Here is an 18,041-nt window from a genome sequence, read left to right as displayed (position 1 = left end):
CAGGCAGAGTAAGAGCTGAGGTAAATTCCAGATGCAGAAATTAATAATAAACTATCAGAGTCCTTTAACGGGGATTGAACATGAGACCTTCTGCATGCAAAGCATGTACCCTGCAACTGACCCATGGCCCCACGTTAAAGGTACAATGCCATCAGAATGCTCATGACTAATAATCTCTCCAAGCAGCTCATGAAGACCTGGCCCTCCCTACAATATCTCTATGGGGAAAGAGGATGATGCCTCCTTTGCCTGGGGCATCCTTTTAGCACACAAAGTGGTGAAGGGCAAGCTCATGCATCCATCACAGTGGCCAGCTTCTCCACTGAACCACTAGCTCCAGGCTGATTTCACCCAGCCTCAAGCTTGGCCATTCAAAGTATTGCCACAATCTCAAGCTTAAACCCCACACTAAATTTCCTGAGGAAATCCAAAGTAACTCCAGTGAAACAAGTGAGAAAGGAAGAAACGGAACACTCCCCTACCTTCTCCATGCCCTTTGAATAATGGCAGCGGCACAGTTCTTCTCCTGGAACAGCTCTTTTCTTGCCCTTTCCTTCTCTATGACCTGCATCCGGATCGCTATGGGGATAAGTTCAATATTTGTGCTCTTGTGCTGAAGAGAGTCCAACGGATCTTCTGCATGCCTGGATGCAGTCAGAACTTGCCTGCTCCGTTTAGTGTTGTCTCTGGAGACGTTGCCCATTGGCAGTCTGTTGGGCACAAACCTGGCAGTCCCTTCACTGTTAAGCGGCAAAGGGCAGGCCTTTCTGGTAATAGCCTCATTTGCTGCCTTGGTTTGTGTAAAGGCAGCCCTCCCAGGGTCCCTTCTGATGTTCACACTTCCTGTCTTGGTGCTTCCAGGCCTGCTGGAGCCAGCGGGAGACCACCTCTCAGCGTTTAACTCTTTGCTTTTTGCTTTCAGCAGCTCTGTGTTGCCTTTAAGTGCCACTTCACACTGCCTCGAATTCTTTGTGCTTCCATTAGTGAAGTTACTGTTTTGAAAACATGCTGGCGTTTCTTCACAATGGTTGATGTTGCTATTTATTGACGGACTTTGATTTTCTGGTTTCTCCCTGGAGCTGGCAGCTTTATTGCTGGGGATGTGCCTTTTGCTGGCATGCACAGAGCTGCCATTTGCTTTCGCAAGAGTTTCCTTGTGTTTTCTACCATCCCTGCCAGCTGTAGCCGATACAGCTTGATGCTTTGCTACAACCTGATGCTTGGATCCATCTTTTTCCTTAATGGGATGAGAAGTGATACAGACAGGCTTACTTTTGTCGTTTGCCTTGGAACGATCTAAGGGGACACAGAGAAAAATCATTAAGAGGAAATAATCTTATCTCTAATTTTCTAATATAACCTTCTTTCATTGAAAAGAGCCCCAACAGCAAAAGATGCTAGGTTGCCTGCTATAGCAACCTCCTTCACCCACTCTCCAGCACCACCTGGTTCTACAGAGCAGCGCGCGGGGGGAGATGGGGGAGGGAACCATCAACATGAGCATAATGACATCACTTCTGGTTGAGCAGCTGGAAGTAATAATGCCATGTCTGTGATGCTCTAGGAATTTCCCAAGCCTGTAATGGTATTTACCATAGACACTGGGTGAATTCCTAGAATGTAGCAGACATGGCAATGTCACTTCTGGCTGCTCAACCGGAAGTGATGCCACAGCACAGTGATGCTCCCCATCCTCAGACTCTGCCTACAAAAACCTCCTGGGGATTGCCAGCGAAGGGTGGCAATACTACCAACCAGCAGAGGGGTGGCAACCCTGACAACGTTTTACCAATATGTCACTGCCCCAGAGCAGTGAGTGTTTTTGACAATGAAGAAGAAGAGTTGGTTTTTATATGCCAACTTTCTCTACCACTTAAGGCAGAATCAAACCGGCTTACAATCACCTTCCCTTCCCCTCCCCACAACAGACACCCTGTGAGGTAGGTGAGGCTGAGAGAGCATGACTTGCCCAAGGTCACCCAGTTGGCTTTGTGTGTAGGAGTGGGGAAACGAATCCAGTTCACCAGATTCATGAGCTCTCCCTCACTGGAAGTCATCAAGGAGGGGCTGGGCAGCAATCTGCTGGGAATATTCTAGTTTTGGCAGGGGCCTATAGCACCCCTTGTAGCTCTGCAATTTAATAATATCCAAGTGACTACATGAAATTTTCAGCCCACTTTTGTGCCACACTATTGAGTAAGTCATAAAGTTCAAATCATCCTCAGTAAAATATTTCTGAATGCCAAGATCTATATTTGTTATATGGTCAAGATTATAAAAAGTTACAATTTAGTATATGTTTACAAGCCTTTCCTGACCAGATATAATTTGTATCTCCCAAAGCTCCAAACAGCATTTTTATAAAGCTTGAAATGACAGAAGAATATAAATGAGAAACACACAAACCATACAAATGATATAAAGCAAATCCTTGATGATGATTGATCCCTACCTATCATCACGTGCCTTACTCGCTACTCCTCTATGGCACCTTGCCAGAAAGAGGAGACGTGGGCATGTCCTCTGTTGCACTAGCACTGTAGGTGGCCAGAGGGTGGTATTGCAGCCTCCAATTTAGCCTAGAGCAGGGATGGGGAACCTCAGGCCCGAGGGCCGTATGCGGCCCCCGAGGACATTTTTTATGGCCCTCGGGAGCTCTGGGGCCCTGCTGCGGAGGCGGGCCGCAGGGCGGCCCTCTCCGAGGGTGTTCCTAGGGCTGCGGCTTACAGGGGTGCTGTGGTGCCCTTTGGACCTCCTCTCGCCTACTGTTGGCTGTTGGTCAGCGAGAGGGGAGGGGGAGGGACGCTTCCCCCAAGGCTGCCTCCTACAGCTGCTGTCGGCTGTTGAGCAGCGAGAGGGAGGGGGGGAAGAGGCCGTCGGCTCCCGTTGGCAGAGCATGCATGTGGGAGCCTATTGGGCTTTGGGGGGGGCCTATTGTGGACTCTGGGGGGAAGGGCATGGAGACTGGGGCCCGGTCACGCAAGGCTCCGTGCGCCGCTGGGTGTGGGCGGCTGGGGCCTGGTCATGCTGGGCCAGTGTGTGCGGGTGTGTGTTTGAGGGGGGAGGAAGGCTTTTCTCTCTTTACTTCCTCTTTTTCTGTCACTCTTTCTCCTTCTTTTTCTTTCTCTTTCTTTGTCTCCCTCTGTCCTTTTCTTTCTTTCCCTCCCTCTCTCCATTTTTTTCTCCCTTTCTCTCTCTTTCTCTATCCCTCCCTTTTCCTCTTTCTCTGTTTTCCTTCCTCCCTTGCCGATTGACTGTGGGCTGTGCCCCCCTGGCACCTTGTTTGCTCGGGCCCACCGCTGGCTGCCCTCCTGCCTGAGAGGGGGAGCGGGGGCGCCCTGCAGGCCTTCTGTGTGGCCTCCCCTGGGGTTGCCAACCTCCAGGTGGTGGCTGGAGACCTGGCAACCCTAGCCTCTCCCCCCCACCGGGTGATCTACACCTGGTATGGCCCCTGAATGATGTCATAAATGTGCAAATGGCCCGTGGCAGGAAAAAGGCTCCCCACCCCTGGCCTAGAGGCTAGCCTGATCTCATCAGATCTCAGAAGCTAAGCAGGGTCAGCCCTGGTTAGTATTTGGATGGGAGACCACCAAGGAATACCAGGGTTGCTGTGCAGAGGAAGGCACTGGCAAACCACCTCTGTTAGTCTCTTGCCATGAACCCCCCTCCCCCGCAAAAAAGGGGTCGCCATAAGTCGGCTGCGACTTCACGGCACTTTACACACACACAGGTAACATAAAGGAGCCCCGTGGCTCAGAGTGGTAAGCTGCAGTACTGCAGTCCAAGCTCTGCTCATGACCTGAGTTTGATCCCAACGGAAGTTGGTTTCAGGTCGCCGGCTCAAGGTTGACTCAGCCTTCCATCCTTCAGAGGTCAGTAAAATGATTACCCAACTTGCCGGGGGTAAAGGGAAGATGACTGGGGAAAGACTGGGGAAAACATAGTCTGCCTAGTAAACGTTGGGATGTGACATCACCCCATGGGTCAGGAATGACCTGGTGCTTGCACAGGGGGACTACCTTTACGTTTTTAGGTAACATAAGGTGCTACTTGGCCTATAAAGTTGCTGACTGTGGCCTGAGCCCCCAGTTGGAAGAATTCATTGCTCAGACAGCCTGACCTCTTCTTTTGCCCCATCCTTGACTGACCACCTGCTTACCTTTCAGTCTTCTAGCCCTGACCAAAGCTAATACTGGGATTACAAACCTTTTTTTCTTTTGTGATCTTCACCAAGCTGCTCCGTGGAGTGACATTTGTTCTTGGTGCTCTCCTTGTTCAGCAAGGTTGTAGCTGAGTCTTTCTTGCTCCTTTCAGCATGGTCTTGAAGAACGCTGCTGGAGGAAGGCCTTTTTTTATGAACATCACCTTGTTGCATGGGGCGCTGTGGGATATGAAGCTTTGTTTCCATCTCTTTCCCCAAAATGCACTGCTGATCCTGCTGCTGCAATGGGATCCTGCGAACCTCGAAGTTCTTAATTTCTTTCTGCAACTCGGTGGCTTTCCTTCTATTTTCTTCGTCACGTTTCCTGTAATCAAGGTTGGTAATTTTAAGAGCCTACTAAAACTATTCGTGGAGTGTAGCACTGACAATTATGCAGGGCTTTACTCTTCCTTATTTTGTTTTGTTAAAAAAGCACACACATCTTAATTATTACCACATTTGTCCCTTCTTCCAGTGGATTAACCAATGATATCCTCAGAACAACTCCCTGAGGGGCCGTGGCTCAGTGGTAGCATCTGCTTGGCATGTAGAAGGTCCCAGGTTCAATCCCCGGCATCTCCAGTTAAAGGGTCTAGGGCGGCAAGCAGGTGATGTGAAAGACCCCTGCCTGAGGCCCTGGAGAGCTGCTGCCAGTCTGAGTAGACAATACTGACTTTGATGGACCAAGGGTCTGAGTCAGTATAAGGCAGCTTCATGTGTTAATGCTGAAAATTACAATATTGCAATAATAGTACAATATTGCACCAAAACCCTGATCCAGCCAAAGTTACCTTAACAAACATCTCTAATTTCTGTGGAAGACAGGCATATGCTGGTCACAAAAAATCAGGATGTTGCTTGAGGCACTGCAAAAATGATCCACCATCATGAAAGGAGAGCAAGAAATCAGTTTTAGAAATGGACAACTCTTGGCCGTGGGAAACAAGATGTAACAATCATAGCTAGAAGGATGCCAACAAGACTGTATGTGCTGTGGCAATCCCCTAGGATGGTTTCTGCAGTTCGTCGTCCCATCCAAGGGAAAAGGAGGAGCACAATTCAAGTAGAAGCAAATGAATTTGATTGTGCGTTGAAGGTGGGAATTACAATGGAATGTAGGCATGTGTGCCTAAAATAGCTCCTTATGATCCATTGATCATAATGGTGGAAATGGTGACACCAGTCATGACACCAAGGAAACTGGAATCTTCCATATACATAGATTGTTTGAAAACTTTAATAACAGGTAATGTGGACTTTGGAGGTTCTGTTATGGCACTAGCCTCCAATAGCTTGAAGGATTTTCATATGCTCAGCTAGAATAAAATCTATAGGGGAAAGAAATTCTTCCAAAGTTTTCAACAAATAGCCAATTCCTTTTCTCAACCATTTTTCCTAAAACTAACACACGTGACATGCTGGCACACACTTGAACAAGTCTAGATCTACAAGCTAGGGAATGTAGATCTGGCTACCTTGTCCCAGCTAAGACCTACTATTTCTGCCCCAGAGGGGCATATGATGCCTGTTTCGACAGAGGATTTTCTTGGGTCACTGCACGCCGCCTGCCCTGGATAGTGCTACGCTAAGGACTCAACTGGGCACAGTGAAGTCCCTGTGACCACCATGGGGATGCCTCTGCCATTTAGGGATGAAAATCCCTCCGTTTACAAAAGCTACAGGGAACCAATCCTAATTGGGACCACAGTGTGGGGAGAGGAGAGGCTCCTGTCCCACCTGCACTGTTTTCAAGAGGCCAAACCCCAAGCAACCCCCCTCGAAAACTGTGGCTGGGAGAACAGGCACCTCTCGCCCTCCCGCGCTGCGCTCCTGATCATGACTGGGCCACCAAGCCATTTGTAAACTGGGATTTTCATCCCTAAAGTGGTAGAGGCATCTCCATGGTAGACTCAGGGAAGCTGTCGTGTCTAGCTAAGCCCTCCGTTTTAAACTCCTGGGAATGCAAATATCAATATACCAAGTGATGCGGACTTTCAGGAGATCTCAAAGGGGAACTTTATTATGTTGCGAATAGAAACCAAATGCAAGCACTGGATGAAAATCAAGTATGAAATGAATTTCTGTTAAGGAAAAAGAAACCTCTTGTTGAAATGGATAGGTGGTGAATGTTATATGATGTAGCCCTCTGATATTTTAGGAACGTTTGGTGTTGTAACATGGTTTGTAGACTGTTGATGCATGACAGGTTAGTTATGCTGCATGTCTTCACCAGTTCTGGTGATCCACCAGCAACTGAACAGATGTCGCTTCAGTGTGATATGTCAGGGAGAAGCCCTAACTTTACTTGTCATTGCTATCTTCTCCTGTATTCGCCATGGAAGCAGCTGATTGAGCCTGGGTGCCTGAAACGCTGCTAAGTGACCCACAAGCGGTGCTCTGGGCAGGTTGAGGCACTTCTGCACTCCCTTTGGCACTGACAGCAGTGGCTCATTCTCAAATAATAATACTGCCACCACACAAGCAGTCAGCATGCGGGCGTCTGTCTCATGAGCAGTACAGACCTCGCTGCTGTTTCGATCTGATAAATTAGACCTTGCTATTCACAGCACAATTATTTTCCTTTCTTTCAAAGCACAGCCTGCTCTTCATTCACCTCCTCCCCCTATTCATTCCAGAAAAGAAACTAGCCAAGCAAGTGAATGTTCACAGTGCAGTAGATGCCCCAGCCTTGTCACTCCATGTTTCAGCCATGCGTCTTGATTAGCAGACCAATTCAAAACAACAAAGAGTCTGGTGGCACTTTAAGAACTCACAAATACAATGTGGCATGCACTTTCTGCATGTATTTAATTATATTTGTTTAATAAAGGTATATTCCAAACTATTAAGCAATATGGATTCAAGGTGTTTTATTTATTTACTTCTCCCCAATGGGGATCCAAAGTGCCTTACATCATTCTCCTCCTCTATATTCTCACAGGTAGGCTAGGCAATTGGAAATTGGTAGGCTAGGCTGAGAGCATATGAGTGACCCAAGGTCACACAGCAAGCTTCCATGATAAAATGGCTATTTGAACCTGGCTCTTCTAGATAACTGCTATACCACACTATCTCTTTCATGAGTTAGAGCCTGCTTCACAAAGTGTATGGTCTTCCAAATTGGAGTACGGGTTTTTATCACTGAGACTACAGAGCTGAAAACCAGGTTCAGAAGCTTCTTTCTGCAAATTTTAAAAAGTCATAGCAGTCTGATTAAAGTTTGTTGCGGAGGAGCCTGCATTTTATTCATCCCTACCCCTCCAGTGCTGGGTCTGTACCCTCTCTGTGTTTCATATTACGCCAGTAAACAGGTCTTTGGGTATGACCAAGGCCAAGAGAGGTAGCAGTACCACACCCAATTTAATCTCACTAACTGGAGTAAATCTTCACAGTTGTTACCCAAGACTGTGATTGTGCATGTGGAATGAACTCACTATAAGCTATCATCCCCAAACGTGCGATGGCTATTTTTTTCTGAAAGGGGCAATGCCTAGGTACATGCATTCCAGATCCAGTCTGGGGTCTAGTATGCATGTACTGAGCCAGAAAATGCACACACTGCTCCTTTCAGGAAAAAATGGCAGTCATGTGTAATGGGAGGATCTTGTGTAGTGCATTTATCCCATACACATGGTCAATGGTAACAAATGAAAAGGGATTACTTATCCAAGGAAAAAGCTGCAGCCTGACCTAGTGCCCAGTCCACTAATTAAGGACCCCCAGTAATTGATCCAACCCTGTCAGCATTTCCATTACCTAAACACAAACTCCCTGTTCAGATACGGTAAGTCTCTCCCTCATCTCTTATCTACCTTCCAACAATTTCAATTTCAACCATTTGCATTCCCTCCTAAAGCCCCAGCTTCCTGATTAGGCCAAGCCTGCCTCCAACATACCCCTCCAGCCTAAAACCCTCCTCTGATGGGACAGCTGCCTTCCAAGGAGTTGTCCAAGTCACAGAACCCCTTAATTTATAGAAAGTTTACATAGAATTCTGAGAATGGCAATTGGAGAGTTCTGCCAGTTGACAACAGACGATTGAGGAGGAGTTAACAGACAGAGCTTGGAAACAGCGGTGTGAGCTGCAAGTTGTCTGGTGGAGAATTCTCCTCTGGAGTGAAAGGAATGCATTTGCATTTTGAACCAGTTATTTAGGGAAACAGCTTAAAGGTTGATAGAGTGGTCCCTAAGAGTGTAACAGGAAATAGCTCTGGTGTAAGGGGTGATCCCAGGCCAGTTTAAAGGAGAAACTGAGGAATGTTCCTAACGTCTCCAAACCACTGGGTAAAAGAAGCGTAAGTTTAAGAAACAAACCAGTGACTGCCAAAATAAATCACTCTCTGCAGAAAATAGAAGCTTAAACACTTGTTACATGAACCACCTTGATACATTTGTAATTAAAGTATATAACATAACCATCTCAAATTCTTCAATTTTGTTACTCTGTTACAAACCACATTCCTATTACGAAGGTTCGCTAACCTTACTTTTAAATCCCCCCAAAAGAGACAAATAAAAACATTTTTAAGTTGTACTTCAAAAAGCCGAGTACCATATATTTCTGACTTTTTATAGAGAATAAGGGATCCATCATAATTAGTGGCAACAGTGTCATAACAAGTCATAAATCTCAACAGAGATAGTGAGGTCTGGTATGCATGAGAACAAAATTTAAAAATTATTAAAACAAATGGAGTTCTGTCATACCTCCCCTCCGTTATCGTATCTGGAATTGTTCTCAAGACCCTATAGTACCCCTTCTTCCCCTTTGGTCAGGTTATATGCCTGAGTTCCCATCTAGCTTCTTCACTTCTCAAGGCCGGGTGTGTGTGTGGGGGGGAGAAATCTTTTGTTACTGACCTTTGCTGCTTGTCCTATAACTGGAGCCAGAATCTGTGTGCATTTGCAGATTCTACGCCATGTAGTTAAGCACAGCTTCCTGTTTGGGTTACGATAAGATGTGACCCCACTGCTTACCACCCCTTTGTAAAATTATTTGCTGCCTTTGACCCCTGTTTTCTGATCACTATGTATTAGTGCATTCCTAAGGAGAGTTACTCTAGTCTAAACCCATTGAAATGAATGGGCTTAGACTGGAGTAACTCTCCTTAGGAATGCACTGTTAATCTTGCTTTCTCTTTCACTCTTGCCTCCCTCTGGAATGGAGTAACTCACATTGCTTCTGGATGCCAGCAGCTATTGAGTCTTTAGTGGGCTTTCAGTATTAGGTACTGACAGCTTGATATTATTCTGACTGCTTCTGATTTACTAATGTCCCATCCAGATATTTGTATTATTTCTGTTGTTTATCTGGTGTTTGCAGGGCTGGCAGAAGCTGTTTTTGCCACCACAACTCATTCTTTATTATACTATCTCATCAAATCTTGCTAATGAGTGTTTTACTGCTGATTGCCATTTTAGTGCTGGATCTATTTTATGGTGCACTTAATTGTTTTATTGCACATTATATTTTTGTCTGCTGTTGTTTGCTGCTGTGTTATATTGCTGCTACTAACTATTGTGGTTTTATAAATGTGTGTTGAATGTTTTTCCTTATGTGTTTTAGTATTTATTCAGTTTTGTTGTGACCCACTTCAGCCATTTAATGGAGAGGTGGCAAATAAAAACACTAAATAATAATAAAGCAATATCTGAAAAATATTTAGAGTTCTGAATAGGTATGGTATGGGTAACTTTTATTTTATTTGTGGATTAATATTTTTTCCCCAACTCAAATAAGTTCTCAAAGTATAGTGAAATATCAAACCCCTCCCCAATTCTACCTTTGAGAGCCACTTTCTCCATTATGGTCTGTCATGCCTTAGTCAGGTTTCTCTTTTCATTGTTTGTTCACATTGTTTTCCAGTTTTGTAATCCTAGTTCTACTGCATTGTTTATTGGATGCCTTTGTCCAAGAGTGTCGAACTAAATTGTCACGAGGGTCGGATATGACATAAATGTCACTTGGTCAAGCTGGGTCATGCCTCGCTGGCCCAGATCGAGAGTGGGGTATGTGTGGCTGCCTCAGCTGGCTCTCATGGGCTGGATAAGAGCTCTCAAGGGGCCAGATCCAGCCTGTGGGCCTTACGTTTAACACCCCTGCCTTAGGGGGTCAGATAGATATTTTAAAATATGTAATCCGCCTTGAGTCTCAGTGAGAAAGGTAGACTATAAATGAAGTAAATAAATAACCTCTAATACAATTTGTTTCAATGGGGACAGTCACTTAGCAGTGAGAATCTGAATGGTAAGACAAAGAGATATGCATGCATGTGTGAATCAGTCCTTCAGCCATGCATCCAACTATCTTGCTAAGTGCTGTATGGCTGATAGGAAACAGGCGGATGAGTTTCCATTTCAAAGCCCTGGCTGACTGGAATCCATGCTCCTGTGCAACCAACTAATGTTTTATTACTGCCTTCTCTGCCCATCCTTACTCCCAAATGGTGAAGCGTTTCTGCAAATCCTGGTTCAGAACTATTTGACTGGAATACTGTTTCCCTTTCGTTTGCAACCAGCCATTTGGCCACAGATTTATATACCTGTGTGGAGGTGAAGACTGTAACCATCTGCTGAGCCACAGTATATGTACAAGCAAGCTCACCAAATGGGAAAATGGCTTTTGTTAGAGAAGCATATATAACAAAAGAAATATACTCTAGTAATGGGTCCGACTGAGTCGAGTTTGATTGAAAGCTTCTTTGGAAAACAAAGGTAATAACTGAAAAAAGAAGATTGAAAGGAGGGGTGGAATCGCTGATACCCTCCTTAGGCTTCCTAATTGGAGATCAATCAATCATTTTATTTGCAGTCATAGACCATCAAATAAAGCAAATTTACATACCTGAATAGTACACCGTATATACTCGCGTATAAGCCGAGTTTTTCAGCCCAAAAAATGGGCTGAAAAAGCCGGCCTCGGCTTATACGCGGGTCAATACGGGGGGAGGGAGGAAAGAGGAGGAAGAAGGGGGAAAACTTACTGCCGCCGCCGTGCCGTGCCGCTTCCTGCCGCCGGGAGCGGTCTGGGGCAGCCTCCTGCTGCTGCAGTAAGGCTGCCCCGCCCGCCCCCAGGTGGCGCCGCCGCTTCTCCCCGCCGGGAGCGGCCTGGGGCAGCCTTCTGCAACTGCAGAGAGGCTGCCCCGGGCCCCCCCGGGCGGCACTGCCGCTTCTCCCCGCCGGGAGCGTCCTGGAGCAGCCTCCTGCAACTGCAAGAAGGCTGCCCCGCCCCCCCCCGGGTGGCGCCGCCGCTTCTCCCTGCCGGGAGCGTCCTGGAGCAGCCTCCTGCAACTGCAGGAAGGCTGCCCCGCCCCCCCCAGGCGGCGGCGCCGCTTCTCCCCGCCGGGAGCGGCCTGGGGCAGCCTCCTGCAACTGCAGTGAGGCTGCCCCGGGCCCCCCGGGCACCGCCGCCGCTTCTCCCCGCCTGGAGCGGCCTGGAGCAGCCTCCTGCAGCTGCAGAGAGGCTGCCCCGGGCCCCCTGGGCACCGCCGCCGCTTCTCCCCGCCGGGAGCAACCTGGAGCAGCCTCCTGCAACTGAAGAGGCTGCCCGCCCCCCCCAGGCCGCGCCGCCGCTTCCTGCTGCTGGGAGCGGCCTAGGGCAGCCTCCTGCAGCTGCAGGAAGGCTGCCCCGCCCCCGGGCTGCGCCACCGCCGCCGCCACCGGACCCTCGCTGCTGGAGAGCCCTGTAAGGTAAGCCTGTGGGGGGGGGGGAGGGTTTATAAGCCGACCCTCGATTATACGCGGGTGCCTAATTTTTCCCCATTTTTGGGGAGAAATTAGGCACTCGGCTTATACGCGGGTCGGCTTATACATGGGTATATACGGTACATTAAAACAAGTACAAAATACAATTAAAATTAAAATGCTTAAAAATGGGGAAAATTACAGAGGTACATAGCTAGTTGTTATCAAGTAGAATGAGTACTGTATATAATTAAAATTGCAATGCTTAATAATAGCAAAAGATTACAAAGGATAAATCTAACAAATATAATACATTAAGTATATAGATATATACAATACATTCAGAACACATTCTCTATTTCCTCAACTATTGCAGAGTCTTAAGCAATCTCTGCCTTATTTTCATTGCTAGCCAAGCAAATCTGGCCATGCTAACAGATAAGTTAATGATTCTGTCCGATAGAAGGAGCGCTAGACGTTGTTTTCTAAGAGATCTGAGCAGTCCACTATTAATGGAATCAATGAGCCTGTGTGGATATGATCATATAATTTACACTCAAATAGAACATGTTTGGTGGTTTCAAGTGCATCCTGTTTACATACGTATCTCCGTGCTTCTAATGGTCTTTTATTATATATCCCATCTAGTAACATGGAAGGCAGGGCATTATGCCGAAGAAGCATAAAGGCTCTGCGATATTCAGGATTGTAATATTAGACAGATATGACATAGTAATATTCTTGAGAAGCAGATCCTTTCTAATGAGAGGATTCAATCTTATTTAGACCATGTTGCCTCTCTATCTCAGCTACTTTGTTCTTAAGAAGCTCCTTTGCCTTCTCAAAGGTCCTAATCGGAGATGTAAAAAGAATGTTCGCATTTGTTGGTTCGACTTAAATCGGGATCCTTTGAATAAGATCATTTGTGCTGCGTTAGGGGAGACCCTCGGAGGTGGATGCCTGGGCTACATGCTCTTTGGAGAGAGTAAGGCTCACAGCAGGTGCAGCTGCTTTCCCCCTGGTGCTGCCAGCTTTGAGGAGACAGTGAGTGTGGTGCAGTGCTTAGAGTGTTAAACTAGAACCACTCTGCTATGGAAGCTCGCGGGGTGACCTTGATTCAGTCCAACCCTCTCCAGATAGCCTAACCTCACAGAGTTGTTGTGAGGACAAAATGGGAGGGGAAAAAGTAAGTATACGGCTCCAAGTGTCACAGCCCTTTACTTATAGGCTATACAGAAGCATATAAGAACATATGGAACAGATGAATTTGTAGAATTTTCCTATTTGAAGTAATTTATAAAGCCATTTAGAGGCTTGATTTCCTTTAAGCTGGACAAGCCTGGACATGCCTGGGCAAGAGACTCGTTATCCTGTTCAAGAAATAAGTCAGTTGTTCTAGCTTGCAGAAAAACTGTTACCACTGTCTTTGTGACGAAACACTGGAAAAGTCCCTGAGAATGGAATGTAAACAAAGTGGTTGTTAAAGAAAAGTGCTCTGTGGCTGTTACATCTCTTATAGCTTATAGTTTGTGGCTTATAGTGACTTCAAAGCATACCCTGAAGTTTAGTAACCTTAGAGTATTAATTGATGGGCTATGAAAGGCCAAATCAGCTACAAGAGAACTTCATGGTGAAACATTCCAAATGACATTACCTAATGGTGTTGAATAAATATTGTACTGGGTTCAAGATTTAAATATGAAAGAGTTTTAATAGAATGTTGAAAATATGTTCATTTTTACCGTGTTCTTTAGGAGATGAAGATGTTGGTAAAACTAACCATTATAAATGTATAACAAAGCTACAAACTGACTGTTTAGTATACATGGCTATGACCAGCAGGTGACCTGCTGGAAGAGGAACTCCTTATATGGTAATATCCAGGGAGTATGCGGCCGAAGGAGCATGCGGTTGTGTTCATCTCAGAGTGCATCTCACAGAGCAGAGCAGATTAAACTGATCTTGAAAACATATAAAAGAGGGACAAGATAGGCAGTAAAGTTAGAGCTTCCTAACAGGTTAGAATTCCCTAGCCTGAGGATTCTCTCCAGATCTCCAACCCTTGCGTGGGTTGGAGGCTCTTAGAGCTCCTTGATCCTTGCGTGGATTGAGGGTTCTTAGAGCTTTCCAGTGCTCATGGACTGGAGGAGCTTAGATCTTTCCAAGTCTTTGCGCACATTCAGACCCCTTAGTAGCATACCTTGGCGAAAATTCTGAGTGTATTTGAAGTGGTGTTAGTTTCTCACAATTCTTTTTATTTGCCATTTCTTGTCCTCTGCTGAGTTTATTCTACAAGCAGACATATTTCAAACTATGAAATATTTGCTATTATTTTTAATTTAAGTCCTGCTGTCTTTATCTTTCCCACCCTGGTCTTTATAGGCAATGCAGCTAGAACCAAATAAAGAATATCTATTTTATTTAAAAGCTGAAACTTTATTACCACCCATTCAGGGATCCCATAAACAAATATATGTATCCGGAAAGCAGGTTTTATCAAGTCAGAAGAGATGTTAGTTGGCTCTATGCAGCTAGGAGTTACACACTGTCCAAGTTTAGCTGTAGAAAGCACAGATGGATGTGCAGAATGGTGACAACCATGTCCCCTCTGGTTTATGACAGATCATAAATGCAGTTTGTTATAAGTGACAACTTGATATGCCCATTTACCCCTTGCTTTTTATTTCATTTTTTAAAATCTCCACTTTGATTCTGTTCTTCTCAACAAAACAGGAGGCAGTATTAATGGTTCAGTAATACACCTAAAAATGGTTCCAGAAAGAGCAAAAATATCTACATGTGACTATGAAAAACTTTTTTAAAAAACTGTTGGAATGGCATAATATATGTTTTAGCACAGCATCTGTAACAGAATTAAATTCCAGTTGCATCATTCAGAACTGATTAAGGAGGAATGAAACCCAGTGTCAGGCATTCGAGAGGCAATCATCAGAGATGTCCGTTCTGTATTATGCCTCTTTGTTACCTTGGTTGCAACTACGCTGCTTTGCAACCTTTACTGTAGGTCATATGACGCTTCCTCATATTGATTTAAAATACTGGTCCATCTAGGCCAGTACTGTCTTCTAACACTGGCAGTAAGTATAAAGCAGAGGTCTTTCCCAGGACTGCTATCTGAGAACCTGTCCACTGGAGAAGCTACTGATGAACCATAGACTTTCCGCATGAAATATATATGTTTCTTCTAAATCTGCACAGAAAGAGCCTTGGCTACTTACCGTGAAGGCTTCTTCTGCTCAGAGGGACAAAGGGCATCTTCAAGATGGGTGTTTCCTTTTCCTCTTAGCTCGGGAGGCAGGAATTAATATTTAAATTTTTCCTGGCTTCTGAGGGTAAACACCCCCTGTAGCCAGTTATAAAACTTTCCAAGCCTTAGAAGATTAGTAGAAAAAGCTAAGAAACATGTTATTCGTTATTCTACTGTAATCAGTATTTTCATGAACTGTAATGTTTAAATAGACAACCTTGAACTCTAACTATAAAAATAGAACGCAACTAGTAATGGACGTCTGGGAAGGCAAGATGCCCTTCGTCCCTCTGAGCAGAAGAAGCCTTCACGGTAAGTAGCCAAGGCTCTTTCTCAGCTCAGATGGACAAAGGGCATCTTCAAGATGGGACATACAAGAGCAGTCCCCGCCCTGGGAGGGTTAGATGTCCCGTAATATGCTTTGCAATACTCATCTGTTGAATGCAGCATCTGCGGACAAGTAAAGGTTTAATTTGTAGTGTCTTACAAAAGTAGACACAGACGACCATGTGGCCGCCTTGCAAATGTCCTCTATGGGAGCCTGTCGATCGAAGGCTGTTGAGGTGGCCGCGCTTCGAACCGAATGGGCAGTTATGTCTCCGGGTATGGGTAGTCTGCTTTCCTTATAAGCCGTCTTTATACATAAGGAAATGGTGCGACTAATTGATGCCCTTGACATGGGCTTACCCTTTTTTGGTTGAGAAATGTTGATAAATAGTGACTCGGATGTTCTGATACTCTCTGTTCTGGATATGTACACATGTTGTGCTCTACGGAGGTCTAGTAAGTGCCAAGTCTTTTCCATGGGTGTCTTTGGATTGGGACAGAATGATAGTAGGATTATGTCCTGTTCTCTATGAAAGTTTGTGTTGCACTTTGGAATGAATGAGTGGTCATGTCTAAGTGCCACCTTGTCCTTGTGGAATATGATGAATCCAGGGCGAACAGATAAAGCCCCTATCTCTGAAACTCTGCGTGCTGATGTTACGGCAGTGAGGAAGAGGACTTTCATCCTTAACCATTTTAGTCCGACCTTTGTAAGTGGTTCGAATGGAGGTTTTGCGAGTGCTGTTAGCACGGTATGTAGACTCCAGGTGGGGAACCTGTGTCTTACAGGAGGGGCGATAAGGCTTATACCTCTAAGGAATGATTTTATGTGAGGATGTTTGGTTACTCTATAGCAATGGTTCCCAACCTTTTTTTGACCAGGGACCACTAGGACTTTTTTGTTCGGTGCAGGGACCCCAAGGTTCAAAATAAAAATTCTGAGAATTTGAAAATAAACTTTAATCATAACTGTTAGTTAAACATTAAACTTAGAATAATATTTGAATATATATTTTTATAATAGAGAACTTTTAATTGAAAATATTTATTATGGGTTTATAACTTTGTTTTGCGAACCTTAATTTAGTTCTCGTGGACCCCTAGGGGTCCACAGACCCCTGGTTGGGAACCAGTGCTCTATAGCCTGCCACTCTCAGAATGATAGTGGCTATTGATGCTAGCTGTCTTCTCAGTGTGGAGGTGGCTAAGCCGATTCTGTGACCCTCCTGTAAAAAGGACAGAATGCCTAGCGTTCGAGGTTTGAGTGGATTGATGTTTTTGCGCCTGCACCATCTGGTGAATGCCTTCCATGTTGAATTATAGATTCTCTGCATTGAAGGTCTGTGTGCGGCCTGAATAGTGTTAACTATGTCCTCGCTGTATCCTAATCTGTACAATCTCCCCTCTCAATACCCATACAGTCATTTTGTACCATCCTGGGTCGGGATGGCAAACTGGGCCCTGTATCAGTAGGTCCAGTCTGTCTGGGAGTCTCCCGAGGTTGCCGTTTGACATCTGTATTAGGGTGGGGAACCATGGGCGTCTGGGCCAATACGGGGCTATGAATAAGACGTCTGCCTTCAATGTTCGTATCCTCCTTAGCACTCTTGGAATGAGTGGGAGGGGTGGGAAGGTGTATAACATTCCCTTGGGCCAGGGTGCTGTCAGTGCATCAGTTTGTTCCGCCCCCACTTGTGTGTATCTGGAATAGTAATGTGGAAGTTGGTGGATCGTATTGGTGGCAAATAGGTTTACTATTGGTGTTCTGAATTTCTGTGTGATACATTGGAATATGTCTGGATGTAGAGACGATTCCGCCTCATTTATCGTCTCCCTGCTGAGCCAGTCTGCCTGCACATTGGTGACTCCCTGTATGTGTTCTGCAGAGAGTGATGCTAGATTGGTCTCTGCCCACTGTAGTATCGGTAGTGCTTCCTTGTGAAGTGTTGACGATCTGGATCCCCCGTTTGTTTAAATGTGCCTTTGCAGCCACATTGTCTGCCCTGATCAGTATGTCTTTCCCTTGAACTTGTTGCCTGAAGCTCTGCAGAGCTCTATAAATCGTTCTGATCTCTAGAGCGTTTATGTGTAATTTCTGTTCCTGGGGGGTCCAGGTGCCCTGGGCTATGTGTTTGTGGAATGTTGCTCCCCACCCTGTCGTGCAAGCGTCTGTGAATATCTGCTCTGGGACAGGGTAAATGAATTGGAGGCCTTGTGATAGGTTGTTTTGGTCTAACCACCATTGCAGGCTGTTCTCTGCTTCCTTGGAAAGGAGGATGTTGACGTCTCTTTTCCTTTGTATGTCCCTTTGGTAAGGTCTGAGAAGCCATTGCAGGGGTCTCGCATAGAGTCGAGCCCATTGAATAGTGGGTATGCAAGCTACCATGTGACCCTGTAACTTGGCAAGGGACATGAGTTTGGATGACCTGGCAATGTAAGTCTTTCTTGCTAGAGATGATATGAGATTGATTTTTCTTTTGTGAGAAATGGTGTGTTTTGCTGCGTGTCTATCTCTACCCCTAGATGTGTCAGTCATTGAGAGGGAATCAATTTGCTCTTTTT

The 18,041-nt window shown here is 45.5% G+C and overlaps 1 protein-coding gene across 1 annotated transcript in view; it reads right to left on the bottom strand.

Moving 5' to 3' along the window:
* Nucleotides 1-18,041, bottom strand: part of INVS (inversin) — a 156,825-nt gene that overhangs the window by 10,603 nt on the left and 128,181 nt on the right. The window contains 2 exon segments of the mRNA XM_056857869.1: nucleotides 483-1,296; nucleotides 4,207-4,526. Of these exon segments, the coding sequence (XP_056713847.1) occupies nucleotides 483-1,296; nucleotides 4,207-4,526 (1,134 nt within the window).

This window comes from Euleptes europaea, chromosome 11 (genome assembly GCF_029931775.1).
Source record: "Euleptes europaea isolate rEulEur1 chromosome 11, rEulEur1.hap1, whole genome shotgun sequence".
Lineage (NCBI taxonomy): Eukaryota > Metazoa > Chordata > Lepidosauria > Squamata > Sphaerodactylidae > Euleptes > Euleptes europaea.
This window is presented reverse-complemented; position numbering and strand designations above follow the sequence as displayed.